This window comes from Hyperolius riggenbachi, chromosome 9 (assembly GCF_040937935.1).
Source record: "Hyperolius riggenbachi isolate aHypRig1 chromosome 9, aHypRig1.pri, whole genome shotgun sequence".
NCBI classification, from domain to species: domain Eukaryota; kingdom Metazoa; phylum Chordata; class Amphibia; order Anura; family Hyperoliidae; genus Hyperolius; species Hyperolius riggenbachi.
In genome coordinates this window covers 245,128,524-245,147,070 of record NC_090654.1, presented here as the reverse complement: position 1 = coordinate 245,147,070, position 18,547 = coordinate 245,128,524, and the positions used below count along the sequence as shown (strand labels likewise).

The 18,547-nt window shown below is 45.1% G+C and overlaps 1 protein-coding gene across 7 annotated transcripts in view; it reads right to left on the bottom strand.

The window, feature by feature from the left end:
- SYNE2 (spectrin repeat containing nuclear envelope protein 2) overlaps positions 1–18,547 on the bottom strand; it is a 573,116-nt gene that overhangs the window by 203,936 nt on the left and 350,633 nt on the right. For all 7 annotated transcript variants that reach the window (XM_068254236.1, XM_068254237.1, XM_068254238.1 and 4 more), the window contains 4 exons: positions 15,939–16,073; positions 12,734–12,868; positions 7,564–7,773; positions 2,851–2,952 (listed from right to left, as the gene is read on the bottom strand). In XM_068254236.1, coding sequence (XP_068110337.1) covers positions 2,851–2,952; positions 7,564–7,773; positions 12,734–12,868; positions 15,939–16,073 — 582 coding nt within the window. The remainder of the gene's footprint in view (positions 1–2,850; positions 2,953–7,563; positions 7,774–12,733; positions 12,869–15,938; positions 16,074–18,547) is intronic.

The window sequence follows — 18,547 nt, the reverse complement described above, 5'->3', positions numbered from 1 at the left end:
AGTGACAAGTATTAGGATAAGAAGAGGAACCTAAAGACAGCCTGAGTGGTGAGGGACGACCCGGGAACGGTCCCAAGGCGCTTCAGACCCCTAGATTGGGTCAGAAATTGGGGTGAGAACAACAAAAGGGTGTGGTGGTGGTCTGTTCATATAGGAGAGAAGTGACCATTGAGCTACCTACGGAAAAGGAAGGATTGTTGTTTGTTGAAATAGTTGGGCAAGTGGAATTGAGAGGACTGGTTCAAACTGACCGTTGCTGAACTGTCTATGTGGAGAGTGCAACTGGCATTATTTAGGATATAATATAGTAGATGTTATTTTATGGACTGGATTTAAGTGGATAGTATATGCAAACAGTGAGCGCTACCGCTTGAGAATTGAACTATAGATTTCTTTGTACTTTTAACAGAACAATATAGTACCATGTGATGTCTGATCCTGGATATATATTTATTATTATGGACAAATATCTCCCCATCCTCTCTCTCCTTAAGGCATTTTCATTATGGCTAACAATTCCCTTCTTGTTGGATCATAAGGCTACACAAAGTAGACGTTAGACATTGGCCTCAATTCACTAAGCTTATCTCCTGTCTTTAAAGGATACTACAACCGAACGGTTGTGGTAAAATTGTTTGCAGCACTGTGTAGGGTGTAATGAGCTCATACCGGCCGTGCCTCCAGCCCCCCTACGTCTGCCGCTGTTCTTAGTTTATAGATGCCGGTGTCCGGCGACTTTCCTGAACTTTACCCCGGACATGCTGCGCCCTGTGTGCGCAGTATGTCCTTCCCCCTTCGCTTCTGGCCGGCGCATAGTGCGAGGCTCAGAAGCACGCTGTCCCCTTTGTGCTGCATGTGCGCTCCATTACACCGAGCGTCACATGCTAATCATGTGACGCTCGGTGTAATGGAGCGCACACGCAGCACAAAGGGGACAGCGTGCTTCTGAGCCTCGCACTATGCGCCGGCCAGAAGCGAAGGGGGAAGGACATACTGCGCACACAGGGCGCAGTATGTCCGGGGTAAAGTTCAGGAAAGTCGCCCGACACCGGCATCTATAAACTAAGAACAGCGGCAGACGGAGGGGGCCGGAGGCACTGCAGGTATGTGCTCATTACACCCTGCACAGTGCTGCAATCAATTTTACCACAACCATTCGGTTGTGGTATCCTTTAATAACGTTTCTAGAGTTGTTACCATGGTGATAAGGCATGTAGTATTCAGGAAACATTGTACCTCAAGTAAACCTAAAGTTAACTCTTCAGTCTTTAAGTTAACTCTCCAATCCTTAAAATAACTCCAGAGTTAAAGACAGGCTGTTAATTAACTGCGTGTGAAAATAACTACAGAGGAGGTAAATTAAGAAATGAGAGATAAGATAACTCTCTCTCTGTGTGGAGGTAAGTTTTCTCTTGCCTTATTATCTGATCTGGTCTCTGATCTGGTCCACAGGCACATACCAGCCCGCCCTCTCCGATCCTACAATGACCTGCGCCTAGTAGCACCTCGCATAACTCAGTCACGCGCACGATTACAGGACTTCACCAGGGCTGCCCCTACTCTCTGGAACTCTCTCCCACCAGCCGTCAGACTCGCCCCCACCTTTAATAGCTTCAAACAAGCTCTCAAGACTCACCTCTTCACACTCGCATACCCCCCTACACCAGCATCATAATATGTTCAGTTAGACCCCCTCTCAAAAGACGCACCTATTGTCTCCACCCCACCCTTTAGATTGTAAGACTCTGGCAGGGCTCTCCTCCCTAATGTATCCAGCTTGATTATGCAATCTTACTCACAACTACCCTTCTTGTAGACTCGAACAGTCTTTATCTTGACAAGTGGGCAGCACGGTGGCGTAGTGGTTATCTCTCTCGCCTTGCAGCGCTGGGTCCCTGGTTCGAATCCCAGCCAGGGCACTATCTGCAAAGAGTTTGTATGTTCTCTCTGTGTCTGCGTGGGTTTCCTCCGGGCACTCCGGTTTCCTCCCACATTCCAAAAACATACGGATAAGTTAATTGGCTCCCCCTAAAATTGGCCCTAGACTACAGTACTTACACTACATAATATAGACATATGGCAATGGTAGGGATTAGATTGTGAGCTCCTTTGAGGGACAGTTAGTGACAAGATAAATATATATATATATATATATATATATATATATACACACTGTACAGCGCTGCGTAATATGTCGGCGCTATATAAATACTTAATAATAATAATAATAATAATATGACACTGTATTGTTATAAAATCATTTGCATGATCTTGTTTTGTTGTGAGTTTCCGTATGTTCTACCTGTATGTTAACCCATTTATCTATTGTGCAGCGCTGCGTAATATGTTGGCGCTTTATAAATACAATAAATAATAATAATAATAATTATCTCCAGCATGACCTTAGTGAATTGAGGCTATTGGCTATTTAACTCTGGAGTTATTTTAAGGATTGGAGAGTTAATTTAAAGACAGAAGTGTTAACTTTAGGTTTGCCTGAGGTAAAATGTTTCCTAAATACTACATGCCTCATCACCATGGTAACAACTCTAGAAATGTTATTGAAGACAGGAGATAAGCTTAGTAAATTGAGGCCATTGTATCCCTGTGCATCCCAACTGCTTTTTCACTCAGTTCTCTTCAATTACATTAATTTCATAGGAAGAGTGATCCTAAACCTCCATAGTGACGCTAGCTCTGTATGTTTGGCATTTGGAGAAATCACATCCATCTCACTAACAGCTGAGAGCAAAGCAAGACAGTTTTCACAGTAAAACATGCAGAGCTCCAGATCAGGGAAATGTTATTTGTTGGAATTAGGTAGAGAATCTCGGCACTAGAAAGAATTACCTGCAATAACTCCGCCACGTCACAGCCACTTCTGTTCCCCAGTTGTTGTGCAAGTTCCAATTTCTTCTTAAGTAGCTTGTCATACAGGAGCCGGATGTCGTTCTGCAATTTCAGAAAGCCATAAACATAGTTACAAAAGAAGAAAAATGCAGGTTCACTCGAAGAAAAATGCAGGTTCACTCAATCAAGCTAATAACCTGCAGAGCTCACCGGGCAGCACAAAAAGTCACACAGGCAAAAATAACAGAACACTCGAATCACATTAAACCAGTCGATACATAATACCTCCACCAAACAAACATTGATGGTTTCAAATATCCATCAATAAGGAGGATAATGGTATCTTCGTTTGGTACATTTGTACAAATAAATATAGCCTAAAAGCAGGAAACAATTGTACAGAAGCCTCAATATTTAAAAAGAATGAATGTCCTTAAAAAGAGGAAGTTTAACTTAAAAGGGGAAAGTTAGAGTAAGGGCTTAAGAAATCCAATATAAAACTGAAATCTTTCCAATTCTATGTCAGACTATGTCCAACATTGACTTTTTATTCCATAGGACCAATGTTGGACATAGGCCTCAATTCACTAAGATCATGCTGGAGATAATAAGGCAAGAGAAAAAAAAAAAAAAAAAAAAAAAAAAAAACTTACCTCCACACAGTGAGAGAGTTATCTTATCTCTTCATTCCTTAAGTTACCTCCTCTGTAGTTAATGTACCTCCTTTGTAGTTAACCTTTCTAGTGTTCTGGACATGCTGAGCTCGCCCAGAGATGCAGGAGGCCACCGCTCAGGCCCTGCTGGGCCGATTTAAATAATTTTTTTTTCAAAAACACGCAGCTAGCACTTTGCTAGCTGCGTGTTTGCTGCGATCGCCGCCGCTCGCCACGAAAGACGCCCCCCCCCCACAGACCCCGTGCGCAGCCTGGCCAGTCAGTGCCAGGCTGCGCTGAGGGGTGGACCGGGACTCCCTATGACGTCACGACGTTGGTGATGTCATTCCGTTCGTCGCCATGGTGACGGGGAAAGCCCTGAAGGAAATCCCATTCAGAACGGGATTTCCTGACGGGCATAGGCGCCGGCGGCGATCGGAAGGGTGGGTGGGAATCGGAAGGGAGGGGGGTATCATGTCGCTAGCACTAGGCTAGCTACATGATTTAAAAAAAAAAAATTCTGTTTAAAAAACCATGCGCAGCCGTGCGGCTGCGCATAATCAAAACGTCAGGGAGGTTAAGTTACCTCCTCTGTAGTTATTTTCACATGCAGTTAAAGGGACTCCGAGCAGTGCAGAAACTATGGAAAGTGTCTGTCTCTCTATTGGCTCCCTCTCTGTCTGTTAGTTCTCTACTAGGTCCGCACAGCTTTTTAGGTTGTGTGATTGGTCTCATATCTGAGACCTATGATTGGTTATATACATGGTGGGTAGATATAAATTGAATTGTTTAGACATGTATTCTTATCCTGTCACTTGCTTGAGAAAGGGGTCTCCCCGAAACGTCGCATCAGTGTGACGGATAATCATGAATAAAAGAGCATAATACTTTATTGATGGTGCCGGCTACACTCTCTGACGTTTATTTATCCGTTTGGTATACGGACAGCCAGGCACATCACACGCTTTCCAGAAGGAGTGCCTCCTCTTCACCTTTTATGGAAAGATGCATATCATTTTAAAGCTCTCTTTCTCCTCTTTCCAATGATATATAAATCACCGCCCTATGCCTTTTAGTTTTCGCTATTTTCGCGATCGAAATTGCAGCGGCCACGATTTCAATCGCGAAAATAAAGAAAACTAAAAGGCGTAGAGCGACGATTTAGGTGTCGCCAGAAAGAGAGCTTTAAAATGATATCCATCTTTCCATAGTTACTTGTATTACACAGGACGACACTTTCCCCAGTGTCAGCAGCTCAATTCAGCAGAAAAAGTCGGCATGTGTAATACAATGTAACTATGGAAAGATGGATATCATTTTAAAGCTCTCTTTCTCCTCTTTCTGGCGACACCTAAATCGTTGCCTTACGCCTTTTAGTTTTCTTTATTTTCGCGATTGAAATCGCGGCCGCGGCAATTTCAATCGCAAAAATAGCGAAAACTAAAAGGCGTAGGGCAGCGGTTTATATATCATCGGAAAGAGGAGAAAGAGAGCTTTAAAATGATATGCATCTTTCCATAGTTTCTGCACTGCTCGGGGTCCCTTTAATTAACAACCTGTCTTTAACTCTGGAGTTATTTTAAGGATTGAAGAGATAACTTTAGGTTTGCCTGAGATAAATGTTTACTGAATACTACATGCCTCATCACCATGGTGATAACTATAGAAACGTTATTAAAGACAGGAGATAAGCTTAGTGAATTGAGGCCATAATCTGACAAACGAAAACTGGCTGACACTAATTGGCGCTGTTGCCGGATAAAAACTGACACTGTGGCCCCATCCCTTGCCACTGAGCAACGTAACAAATATTATGTGGGCGCATTTGGCCTGATCACTAGTAGTGCTGTTCCCGGATCTAGTCCAGCATGGCTTCAGCTGATGTGGATCAAAGTTTCGAAATCATCACCAGCTCCGCCTCTTAACTAATATTACGCTGGCGGGCATGCAAGGGGGCGGGGCTGCATCAGAGGCATCAGATGCAGGCCCTAGAGGCAGTCACTATACAAAATTCAGTGCTTGATGAGCTGCACAGCTCTATATCACCCTTTTATAATGTACTTTCAGCTCACTATAAAGTTATTGAGCGTAACACAGCCTCAATCATTATATAAACCACACAACTCAAGCTAAAGACCCCAACGTGCCTGCAAAGAATATGCTATTTAATGATAAATAGGTGATAGATCCATTACCATGTAGAAAAAAAACACACAATGTACTTAGCAAATTACATAACACCAATTGTACATACAAAATGTTACAAGCAGAAATTAGCAGCTAGCCTCATGGGTCAGCTTATTGAGTTCGGCAATGCATACACATTTAACTATGCGGTATTCTCTGGCCAGAACTTTAAACCACACAATTGCATACGCCTGCAAATTCATACTCTAAGGTGCTCTGTGTTATGCCATGGATATAGTTAACAATTCACTTCTTAGGCATCAATGATTTAACGTAGCTTTCCAACAGCATTACGGCTCCAGCCAATATATGGACCTCATATGCTACACGTTCAATAATGCGCCATGTAAACAGTGTTAATCTCACCCAATCCATACCGCAACGGCCTGTTTGTAAGTGCAGTGCAGATATGGTGGGAATCACAACCGGGAGTTAGAGTAGCCAAGCACAGTAGCACAGCTGGTACGAACGCCGAACACGCGGCTGGCAGAGGCTCTACGCGTTTCGAACCACCCACTGGTTCTTTGTCAGGGTGTGGCTTATCGCTACTTGACCAGTCATATTTAACTTCCTGCTATAGCTTCACCTATGCCTCCTACATCATGCACACACCCCCACTACAGGAGATTCAGAGTGCCAGTATCTTGCAAGGCGGATTGGCTTACTTCTTTTTGGCCACAAGAAGGGAGAAGGGAGACAAAAGCATATGCCAGCAGCAGCACAGTCTAGAGCACGTGTCAAACTCTGACCCGCAGGCCAAATTTGGCCCGCAGCGTCGTAAAAATTGGCCTGCCAGTGCTTTCTGCACTTAACATTGTATTTGGCCCGCGGCACTTCAATCCCTGGCCCGCGGCCATGTTTGCAACTCCGCCCCCTGATGTCTCGTCTGATGTCCTCCTCATAGAAGTGATAGGGCATTGCTACGCTCTGTCACTCCCTAGCTTCTTGGTCCGCCTCCCTATGTCATGGGTTCAGCGCCGGGCTGCCCATTCAGGTGGCGTCTTAGCAGTTCCCGGTCTTAGCAGTTTCCGGCTGTCAGGTTTCCCCCACCTCCTCTTCACATCTCCACTGGCTGCTGCAGTCTCCGAGGCGGCGGCAGTTCCAATTATAAAGGTAGAAAGTTCCGGGATAACTTGTGAGGATGTTTGCCTCAATAGCATAACATAACATGGATGGGTCTCACCCGTATAGATATCCCCCTTTAGGGTCGCAGCAGCTCCACTCTCACTTCCAGTGGCATTATGGTGGTAGTTTGCCAGGCATGTAGCGGGCCCGACCACCCCTCAGGCTGCCGGTATGCATACCGCTGCGTGTTTCCATATCCACGCTAAGCACGCTGGTTTATTTGCCCGGGGTTCATGCGGCTCCAGGATGTTGCGTCATCAAGTACGCATCAGCTAAGTCGGCTATTGGACCGCCCACCAACGCGTTTCTCGCTCACATTGGGCGTTTCATCAGGGGCACCTATGTCTGACCTATAATGGGGCACCTTCTATGCCTGGCTATCGATACTGGAGGCAGCTATTCTTGGCTTTCTATAGAGGGGTCACCTATACCTGGCTACCTATACTGATTTTTTTTTGTTGCACCGCGGACTCTAATGTGTGGTGCAAATTGTCGGGTGTTGTGTGATCATTCCAAATGGGGGGGGGGGGGGGGGGGGTCAGAATAAATATGACTGTTGGCCCTCGACCTGGTGTAAGTTATACATTTCCGCCCTCCGTCTATTTGAGTTTGGTCTAGAGGCAGTCACTCCCGCCCACCAAACACACCGGAACAAATAAAGCGCTAGAGGTGGGCATGGTGATCGGGGAAAAAGGATCGCAAATGGTTAAAGAATGCCTGAAGTTAATTGGTGAACTATTTCGATTACCTGGTAGTGGTTGTGCCTTTGCAGCTCCTCTTGAATGTTTCTGGTTTTGGATAATGCAGCGCTGTGAGTTTGAAGAAGCCAGTTTCTTATGTCATTGTAACACTGCGATAAAACGCCAACATTCTCCCCTTCCTGGCTGAGCAGCTTGATCAGAGATTCCATCTTATTCCTCATCTCCTCTGATAGTAGATTTAAATCAGCCGAAAGTGTCTGGAAAGCAAAGCAAATCAGGGTGAACAGACTGTATACAGCAAGCGCGTTCCGATCTGCAATAAGTCAGCTGACCTACTGAACTTAAAGAGGGATGAAACAAATCATTTCAGCAGTGATTAAAATCTATATACTGTATTTTTCAGACTTTAAATCTAGGTGCGTCTAATAGTCCGGAGCATCTTAGAGGCCAAACATCAGGAAGGGGGGGGGGGGGGGGGGGGGGAATAAAACATTAAACCTGGTGCGTCTATTGTGCCAGGGCGTCTTTTGAAGCTTTACCCCCACACTCTCTCTAAGCTACTCTAAGTTACACTGCCCAACTACACTGCACTAACCTCTTCTGCACCACTACACTAATAGATGCTGCACCACACTACACTAATCCCTGCTGCCCCACTGCACTGCACTACACTACACTACACTAATCCCTGCTACACTACACTATTCCCTGCTGCCTCATAGCACTACACTACACTATTCCCTGCTGCCCCATTGCACTACACTATTCCCTGCTGCCACATTGCACTACACTACACTAATCCCTGCTACACTACACTAATCCCTGCTGCCCCATAGCACTACACTACACTCATCCCTGCTGCCCCATTGCACTACACTACACTCTTCCCTGCTGCCCCATTGCACTACACTAAACCAATCCCTGCTACACTACACTATTCCCTGCTGCCCCATAGCACTACACTACACTAATACCTGCTGCCCCACTACACTACACTACACTAATCCCTGCAGCCCCACTGCACTACACTAAACCAATCCCTGCTACACTACACTATTCCCTGCTGCCCCATAGCACTACACTACACTAATCCCTGCTGCCCCACTACACTACACTAATCCCTGCTACACTACACTATTCCCTGCAGCCCCACTGCACTACACTAAACCCTGCTACACTACACTATTCCCTGCAGCCCCACTGCACTACACTAAACGAATCCCTGCTACACTACGCTAATCCCTGCTGCCCCACTACACTACACAAATCCCTGCTACACTAATCTCTGCTGCCCCATAGCACTACACTAATCCCTGCTACACTACACTATTTCCTGCAGCCCCACTGCACTATACTAATCCCTGCTACACTACACTATTCCCTGCAGCCCCATAGCACTACACTACACTAATCCCTGCTACACTACACTAATCCCTGCTGCCCCACTACACTACAATAAACTAATTCCTGCTGTCCCACTACACTACACTAATCCCTGCTGCCCCACTACACTACACTACACTACACTTATCCCTGCTGCCCCATTGCACTACACTAATCCCTGCGGCACTACACTAATCCCTGCTGCCCCATAGCACTATTCCCTGCTGCCCCAATGCACTTTACTACACTAATCACTGTGCCGCACGTCAGGTCGGCTGGTTACAGTAACAACCCCTAATGCGGAAGTACGATGGCTACAAGGAGAGCAGGTGCCGGACCTACATAGCGTAAAATGGCTGCAGTGTATGCGATATCGCCAGGGCCGGCCCTAGACTTTTTGCCGCCTGAGGCAAAATTAAAAAAAAAAAAATCTACACACTGGTTTAACTATTTACAGCTGGAGGGGAACGCAGATCGGGGGACCCAGGCGAGGGAGGGGGGGGGGGGTCCGACCGCCCTCCCCACCGCTAGGCCCAATACCTCCTTTCTGCCCGTTACTCCTCCAGCTCGGCGGGCGGCCCCCCACCTACGGACAGGCGGGTGCTGTCCCCCCAGATGTGCCACCTGAGGCAAATGTTTCACCCCGCCTCATGAGCGGGCCGGCCCTGGATATCGACAGCAGTTGCAGGAGAAGAGGCGCTCACGTAGAAGCAGGAGTGGAGCGAGGGGGGAGATTAACTCGGCAGCAGCATCCGGTAATGTACCTTTCCCGCGCACTCCGCTTCACTTACCTACCGTACCTTCTGAATATAAGGCGCACCTAACCCCCCCCCCCAGGTTTGAGGAACAAAAAGTGTGCATTATAGGCCCAAAAGTACGGTAAATCCTTTCCCTGCCAGGAAATTATAATTGCACGTTCAGGGGTATGTACCTGTGTAAACTTGCAGGTCCTTACAGACCTATGCTGGGTAGAAGGAAGTAGATTTTTTTCCTGTGATCACTATTTTTTTTCTGCGTTAGCAATTCTGGTGCAATTGCTACTTTGGAGCGATAGTTTTTTCATGCAGAGGTAAGCTTAAAGAGAAACTCCGACCAAGAATTGAACTTTATCCCAATCAGTAGCTGATACCCCCTTTTACATGAGAAATCCATTCCTTTTCACAAACAGACCATCAGGGTGCGCTGTATGACTGATATTGTGGTGAAACCCCTCCCACAAGAAACTCTTGAGCACGTACTCCTGGCAGTTTCCTGTCTGTGAACCTTGCTGCATTGTGGGAAATAGCTGTTTATAGCGGTTTCCAACTGCCAAAAAAAGCAAGCAGCAGCTACTTCAAATGACATCACCTGCCAGCAGTAAAAATGTCACCATGTGATAAATGTCAGAATGTAAATCAGGGATTTAAAAGATTTTACAATGGGCAAACACTGACTAAATCATTTATACATAATTATTGTAAAAATGAAGCACTTTTTTTATTACATTATTTTCACTGGAGTTCCTCTTTAAGATGGACGCTCACCCAGGATTAGTGATGGTCACGTCTAGGAGAACGCATAGAGAAACATGTGATTGGTTTGATCAGCTGATAGATTTGCAAAGCTCTGATTTGCTGTTATTACATCCTGCTTTAGCACATGCTTAGCAAATCAGAGACTTACATACAGTATCTATCACCTGATCAAACTGATCACCATGGTGCTAGGCTCCAGACATAGGAAAAGGTGTTACGGGTACAGCTAATTTATTTCGAGGGTGCCAATTTTTTTTACTTAATCATAAATAGAGAATTTCATCCTGATTTAACCCCCTCCCGACTGCCTAAAGTCGATTGTTGTTGGGAGGGTGGCAACCCCAGGACCGCCTAACGCCAAAAGGCGTCAGGTCTTGGGGGGGGGGGGTGGTTTGCAGTAGATCGCGCGCGCCGATGCGGGCACATCTCCGCTTGAATTATGGTGCTCCGCCGGTAGGAGAGTGTTAGACGGCAAAACTGCCGTCTATTTACATTGTACAGCTCTGCGATCTACAGCAGCGCTGTACTGAGGACAGCTGTCCTCTATAGAGGCTCAGGAGCTGATCTCTGTCATTGACTGGCGGGGGGAGGAGGAAAAAATAAATATATAATAAAATAGACAAAAGTATTAAAAAACAAACAAACAAACAGGGCAGCAGTCTAAAACCTGTCGCTTCTGTCAGATTTCTACTACCTATTGTAAGTGACAGCAACATAGGAGAAAAGTAATTTATGGCAAATTTTACTCTGGAAAAAAAAAAACGTACTTCTTATTTGTCTATGTTTGCACATATTTTAAATTTTACAATTTTTCGCCATAGTGCCCCTTTAAGTAATTTTGTCTCAGCTGCAACCCTGCCTTCAGCCAACCAGAAAGAATCCTAACCTTTCTGAAGATTAGATTCGCTAGCCTGAAGTACTGTATTGATAGCTATAGCAGTGTGTTCTAACCACTTTTATTCACAGGTTTTAGAATCAGTGAAAATAGTTTCTCTGTCCTTTACAGAGGTAGTGGCAGCTTTGTACCCTGAAATAGTGTGTAGTTTGTGTGTTTCTGTAGCTCGCAAGCTACCTTCTAGCCTGTTTTGCATCCCACGAGATTGGATTGTCTGTGTGCTTAAATAGGCTGGAAAGCATTGAGCGGTCCGGCCACTAGGGGGCGAGTGACATTGACCCCAACAAAGATTCAAACCCTGGTTTTCCCATGTCAAAAGCAGAGCCCTTAAAGGGTAACATTAGCCTAAACAAACATACTGTCATTAAGTTACATTAGTTATGTTAATGAAAATAGATAGGTAATCTCTTACCCACCCTGTTTTAAAAGAACAGGCAAATGTATTTGATTTCCTGGGGGCAGCCATCTTTTTCATGGGGGCAGCCATATTTTTGTTTGAAGGGAGGTGGCAGGGAGCATTAGATACAGTTCCAACTGTCCTGATCACCCCTTCCAGCTGCGCCCGCTAGGCTTCAAATCTCAACCAGAAATCCCATAATGCTTTGCACAGCATCAGGGGAAAAATGCCCAGTTTTCTTCTGTGCAGCTAAAAATGAGGCTTGGGTAAGAAAAACAAAGTTCTGATGCTGTGAAACTGTTAAAGAAACACCAAGTCTTTTCAGTGCTGCTGAGTAGCTTTTTAGTCTGGAGGTTCACTTTAAGCAGCAAACTATCCAGCCACAGTGTCAAGAATTTCTCAATTTTCTATTGCCAGCAAATCGCCAGATTATCTCGAGTAATATATCTGATGATGAGCAGCAATACTTGCCCTTCCTCCAGAAATCTTGCTTGACAGAATTTGGTCTTCTGCTACTTGTTCACTAAGCCCAAATATTCTTTCATCAGTAGGGATGAGCTTCTGATTTCCTATCAAAAATCTGTTTTCCATGGTGGAGAATCGGTATGCAGATATCGTAATTCCGCAAAAATACTGCATTACCGAGACTCTGAAATTTTAGGCCAATCACAAGACTTGGAAGCATTGGACCAATCAGAGAATCAGTATTGTACCGCCAAAATCAGATTACCACGGAATTTTTAGGCCAATCAGAAGACTCGGAAGCATTTAAGCTAATCAGAGAATGTGGAAGTTTACCGTGGTTGCCGATCAGATATGAAATGCAGGTTACTCATAATAGGCCACATTTGCAAAAATTAGCGGATTCAGTGCATTTTTTTTTTTTTTTTTTTTACAATTTACTAACTTTATTCAGAAAAAGGAAAATCTGCATTTCTGATCATCCCTATTCACTGGATTTGCTCACTGCTAACACCTGTACACAGGAGGCTCACGGAAGATACAGCAAACAGGAACACTCCGCTTACCTGATAACGCCCCAGTTCTGCAGACGCCTCTTCCCTGGACACCTCTGTCTCCAACATCTCCTCCACCTTCTGCAGCCACTGAGACACGGAACACAGCCAGACAAACAGAGCGCTGCGCAGGCTCCGCCCACTCTCCTGCGCAAAACACAAAGGCGGTTACATGATAGCAGCATTCACAAACACACTTCCTCAAGCATTGCTAAGAATTAACAAAGCAGCATGGTGGCGTAGTGGTTAGCTCTCTCGCCTTGCAGCGCTGGGTCCCTGATTCGAATCCCAGCCAGGGCACTATCTGCAAAGAGTTTGTATGTTCTCTCCGTGTCCGCGTGGGTTTCCTCCGGGCACTCCGGTTTCCTCCCACATTCCAAAAACATACGGATAAGTTAATTGGCTCCCCCTAAAATTGGCCCTAGACTACAGTAGTTACACTACATAATATAGACATATGGCAATGGTAGGGATTAGATTGTGAGCTCCTTTGAGGGACAGTTAGTGACAAGACTATATATATATATATATATACATATATATATATATATATATATATATATGCATACACACTGTACAGCGCTGCGTAATATGTCGGCGCTATATAAATACTAAATAATAATAATAAGAATAATAATAATAACAAAGCAAATCAATATGATGTTTTCAGCAAATCATGTCTTGCCTGAACCTAAGCAGGCACACTGAACTCCGCTGCAGAGAATCCCACTGCTCCTCAGTGCCCAGTGCCAAGACCAGAGGCAGGCTTATGTATTGGAACACTTATGAACAAAAATCCTTGTACCATAATCTACCGCTTGTCACCTTTGTAACGCTGCTTGAAAATGAGACAGCAAAAGGTTGGCAGAAGTAGAAATATTGGGGGGGTCAAGAACAATCAGGGCTGCCGCTTTCACAGAGGGAAAGGGGGCAGTTGCCAGAGACTCTCAGGGGCCCCCTCAAGGTGTCTTCCCTGCCCTTCCCCCCAATTTACCTGTGCACTCTGGGGACCCTGCAATGGAGTAATGAAGGACTGACAGAGGAGTGCGCCTGTCGGGAAAGGCAAGACGCCACTCTGTGGAAGACATAGCAGGGGGCACGGTTAATTTGGGGTGTGATCTGGGGGGTAGCAGTATTGCTTAAAAGCAAATAAATATGGTAGCTTCCATATAGCTTTAGTTGTCCTTTAAACAACATTACACAAGAGACATTATGGTATTCAACAATGGTACGCAAAATAGTGATGTAACAATGTAAGGACAAATATAGCAGATGACTCGCTGGGTGGGATGAGTGCACAAGGTGGTGGAGGAAAGCACACAGGGAGGGGAACCAGCCAAATAAGCTTCCCAAAGCTAGAGTCTTTACCAGACTTTCTCCAGTGTTGCATCTAATCATTTACCACTAGTCAGAGTTTCAATATGAGGGAGTTCGTTACCCTCACATTCTTACACCCTCATCAGAATTCCGGGTATACAGGCAGCATTTACAAGCAGCATTGGCTATTGACACATTCGGGCTTGTTTACACTATGAGCGTTCTGTGTTTGTTTGTTAACTGCTAGCGTTTCTAAAACCGTTGTAAAAGAGATTGTGTGAGTGTTCTCACACGAGCGATTAGCTTTTTCCCCCCAATCGCAAACGCGGGTCCTGCACCATTTTCTGGGCGATTACGCGTCAATGTCAAGTATAGGAAATTTATAAAAAAACAAAAAACGCAAATTGCTTTAAAGGGACTCTGAGGAGTGCCCAAATGTAAAAGAATACACTTACCTGAGGCTTCTTCCAGCTCAGGGTAGGCGGCGAGGTCCCGCGGCGTCCTCCTGGTTCCTCTCCTCCAGCCTCCGCTGCCCCCCTCCCCATTACCAGAGACACCCGGGGCCTGGTGTCGGCCGGCTCTTCCTGGTTAATGAAATGCATCATCATGTCGGCAGCTTCGCGTCATCACGGCGGCCAGCGTGACAGGTCTGCACGGGTTTTCCGTGCATGCGCAGACCTGTCACGCCAGCCGCCGTGATGATGCGAAGTGGCCGCCGTGATGACGCATTGCATCATTAACCAGGAAGAGTCGGCCGACACAAGCCCCGGGTGTCGCCGGTAACGGGGGGCCGGCGGAGGCTGAAGGAGACGAGCTAGGAGGATGCCGCGGGACCTTGCCACCTACCCTGAGCTGGAAGAAGCCCCAGGTAAGTGTATTCTTTTACATTCAGGCACTCCTCGGAGTTTCTTTAAAAAACACATTGAACAGCGATTTTGTGAGTGTTTTTCAGGAAAATTTGCTTTAAAAGATATTCAGTTCCTGGTCAAAAAGTGCACTCCCGGTTTGTCTGCACACAAAATCGGCAAAACGCATTAAAAAAAAAAAAAAAAAAAAATCTTGCAAAAAAACGCAAATCACACTAAAAACGCTGGTAAACGCTTCACAATAACACTCGGGGCCCTTTTCCACTAGCAATCGCTAGCGTTCACGCAAAACGCTAGCGATTGCTGAATCGCAAGTGCAGGAAACTTCCCGGCGATTGCGTTCATGATTTTGCTATGCAATGCACTGCATAGCAAAATCGCGGCATAGATCGCTCCGCGGTGCGATCGCGTTGGAGTCAAAAACGAATCGCGGTAAACGGTCAAAAATCCGACATGTGTATGGGCCTTAAGGGCCCTTTTCCACTAGCAGTCGCGCTGAACGCTAGCGATTGCTGAATCGCAATTCCGCCGTTTTCCCGACGTTTGCGGCCGCGATTTTGCTATGCTATGCACTGCATAGCAAAATCGCGGCAAAAGTCGCTCCGCGGCGCGATCGCGATCAAGTAAAAAACGAATCGCGGTAGTGGAAATGACCTACCGCGATTCCTATGTTAAAAAGCAAACCGTAGCGATTGTAAAATCGCTAGCGGTTTGCGGTTTTGCGATTCAGCTAGCGCAAACGCGCTAGTGGAAAAGGGCCCTAACTTAGTCGGAGAGCTTAATGGCTTGTTTGCATAGAGATAACAACTGGAGTTTCTCAACTCTTCCTGTACTGGAAACAATTACACTGATGTATCTGATCTTAATGTTTTATTTCTTAGTTGTGCTACACATACAAATCATTATATCATCATTTTTTTTCGCTTCAGTGTCTCTTTTTTCGCATCTCAAAAGGTTGAGAGGTATGCAAAAGGCTCTAAACAAAGGCTTTTCTGTAGTCTTATTCTTGTTATTAGTGAGGATAAGCCCTGTACCTGGGAGGAGGCAGCAGCATCTTCACTCAGGGATTGCAGGCGACTCAGGAGATGCTTGGAGTCTTCAGTGGGTGGTGATTTTATCGTTCTCCCGGGTAATCTTGATATAAAGGTCAGCCTCACGTCTCTTTCAACCTGATCATTAGAAAAAAAAAAAGCAACAAAAAAGTAAATGGTAAGTGCTGAGTCACTCTCCAGGCTGAAACTCCTAAGAGGTGGTTCATGCTATAAAAACACAATTCAACTAAACGCCTCATTTTCTATCATCAAAGGGCCACCATTGTGAAAAATTAAAAATAGTTTTGTATTGTACATTAGGGATGGTCGAAACGCCAATTTCCGATTCCGCGGTAAATCCGCATTCCGTCATGTACCAATTACCGATTCCGCTACCAATTTCCGAATTCCAATGCGGAATTTCCGCCGGAAATCGCGGAAATTCCGCCCGACTTTAACATCGATTTTCTCAAAAACTATAAGGTCTTTTTGAAAACTATTCTTTGCATCTTGTTCAGAAGATTCGGTATAAGAATCGCTGAAAATTTGACGTTTCTAGGACTTACGGGGGCTTTGCTATTAACCGCTAAAGTCGGCGGATTTTTACTGTAATGTAAAATGCAGAAAATAGGCAGATGCAGACTTTCTGCATTACAGTAAAAATCCGCCGACTTTAGCGGTTAATAGCAAAGCCCTTTTAAGTCCTAGAAACACCAAATTTCCAGTTTATTAAACTGAATCTTGTGAACAAGATGCAAAAAAAAAGTTTTTAAAAAGACCTTATAGTTTTTGAGAAAATCGATGTTAAAGTCGGGTGGAATTTCCGCGATTTCCGGCGGAAATTTCCGCGATTTCCGGCGGAAATCCGCCTACGGCACTTGCATTACTGATTTCCGCATTCCAATGCGGAAATGCAATTTCCGATCGGAATTTCGGAAATTGCATTTCCGCGGAATCCGAATGAGCATCCCTATTGTACATATAGCATGTGTATTTGTCTCAGACTAAAAAGCAGTATAAATGACTTTTTCCTAGGTTGCTGTCACTTATAGTAGGTTGTAAAAATCTGCAGGTTTTGGATTAGTCCTATATTCTCAGTTCTTTACACAGATTCTTCAGAGGAAAAGCAGTAAATAAATACTGCGAATCCCCCATGAGTTGGACTACTAGACTTATCAGATAGTTACTGCGTACTGTAAGCGGCAGCAACCAAGGAAAAAAGTAATTTATAGTACAAATAATATTGGAGAACTGTATATCTATAACCAAGAGTTAAATCGTAGGAATGCACCACAGTTTATTAATCAGAAGGTTATCTCAACGAATCATAAAACAATCTTGTTTGAAAAAAGATACTTAGAGAGGAACTTTAACCCAGGATTGAACTTCATCCCAATCAGTAGCTGATACCCCTTTCCCCACGGGATATCTTTATCGTCTCGAATAGATCATCGGGGAGGGGGTGGTGGTGTCTGTATTAATGTTATTCAACATTTATATATGGCTGACTTTTTCTGCAGCGCTGTACAAAGGGACTCGTACTGGCGTCTTTAGGCGGAGGTCAGCAGTTACCGGAGCCAGCAGGACCGGGAGAGGAGCCAGGAGGACGCCGGGCCTTCGCGGCCTACGGTGGGCTGGAGGAAGGTATGTAGAAATGGTGATTTTAAAAGCTGCACGGTATCCCTTTAATTGCCTGTGACACTTAGTATTACCAGTCAAAATGGATTTATTACTACACATGTATTCAGCAATATACAAATAACATTACATGTGTTTTAATAAATCCATTTGAATGATATTAAAGTGTTACAGGCTATTAAGTGACCAGAGGGATCCAAGTATCTTTTCTTCAAACTATTGTTCTATGATTGGAGAAATGATCTTCTTATAAATGCGGAGACACCTGTATTTTAAATGTCATTGTTTTCACGAAGGTGACCCTTTAAGGGAGTCTTTATGTAAAAGGCCGTGGAAGAGGCGAATAGTTTAGGCGAATGCGTTTAACGATCGCACCACACCGGACAAGCTGCACTGCGCGTTATAACTGCGGCACCACCAAAACGATACGCATACTTTACATTGAACGGAAGCCTCACTTACAGGGTTACCGCGCACAACGCAACTCTTGCAGTGCCGCAGGGGACCCCCCGCATCCCATCACACCCATAGGGCTGTCACTACTTCTGCGACGTGGTGGTTTTGTGTGACGTAATGCGATGGACCGCCCCAAGTATTAAGGGGGCCCAAGTTCCAATCTTCATGCCATTTCTATGGTTAAATTATAAAATATTGTTGTAATTCATGGTAAGAGGCTTTAAAGTTGAAATTAGTCAAGTCTAATTTACCCCACTTATAAACAAGGTTAAATAGGACTTTCAGCTTTTTAAACATTGGCTTTGCAGGGCCAGTGCTCATGTAATGGGAGGGGCTGCTGCACACAGATGATACACATGGAAGAGAGGGCTGCACATGGAATGGGAGGGGCTGCTGCACATAGATGATACACATGGAAGAGGGGCTTGTTTATGACATGGGAGGGGCTGCTGTACATGGATCATGTGCATGGATGAGGGAGCTGCACATGGAATGGGAGGGGAGCTGCTGTACATGGA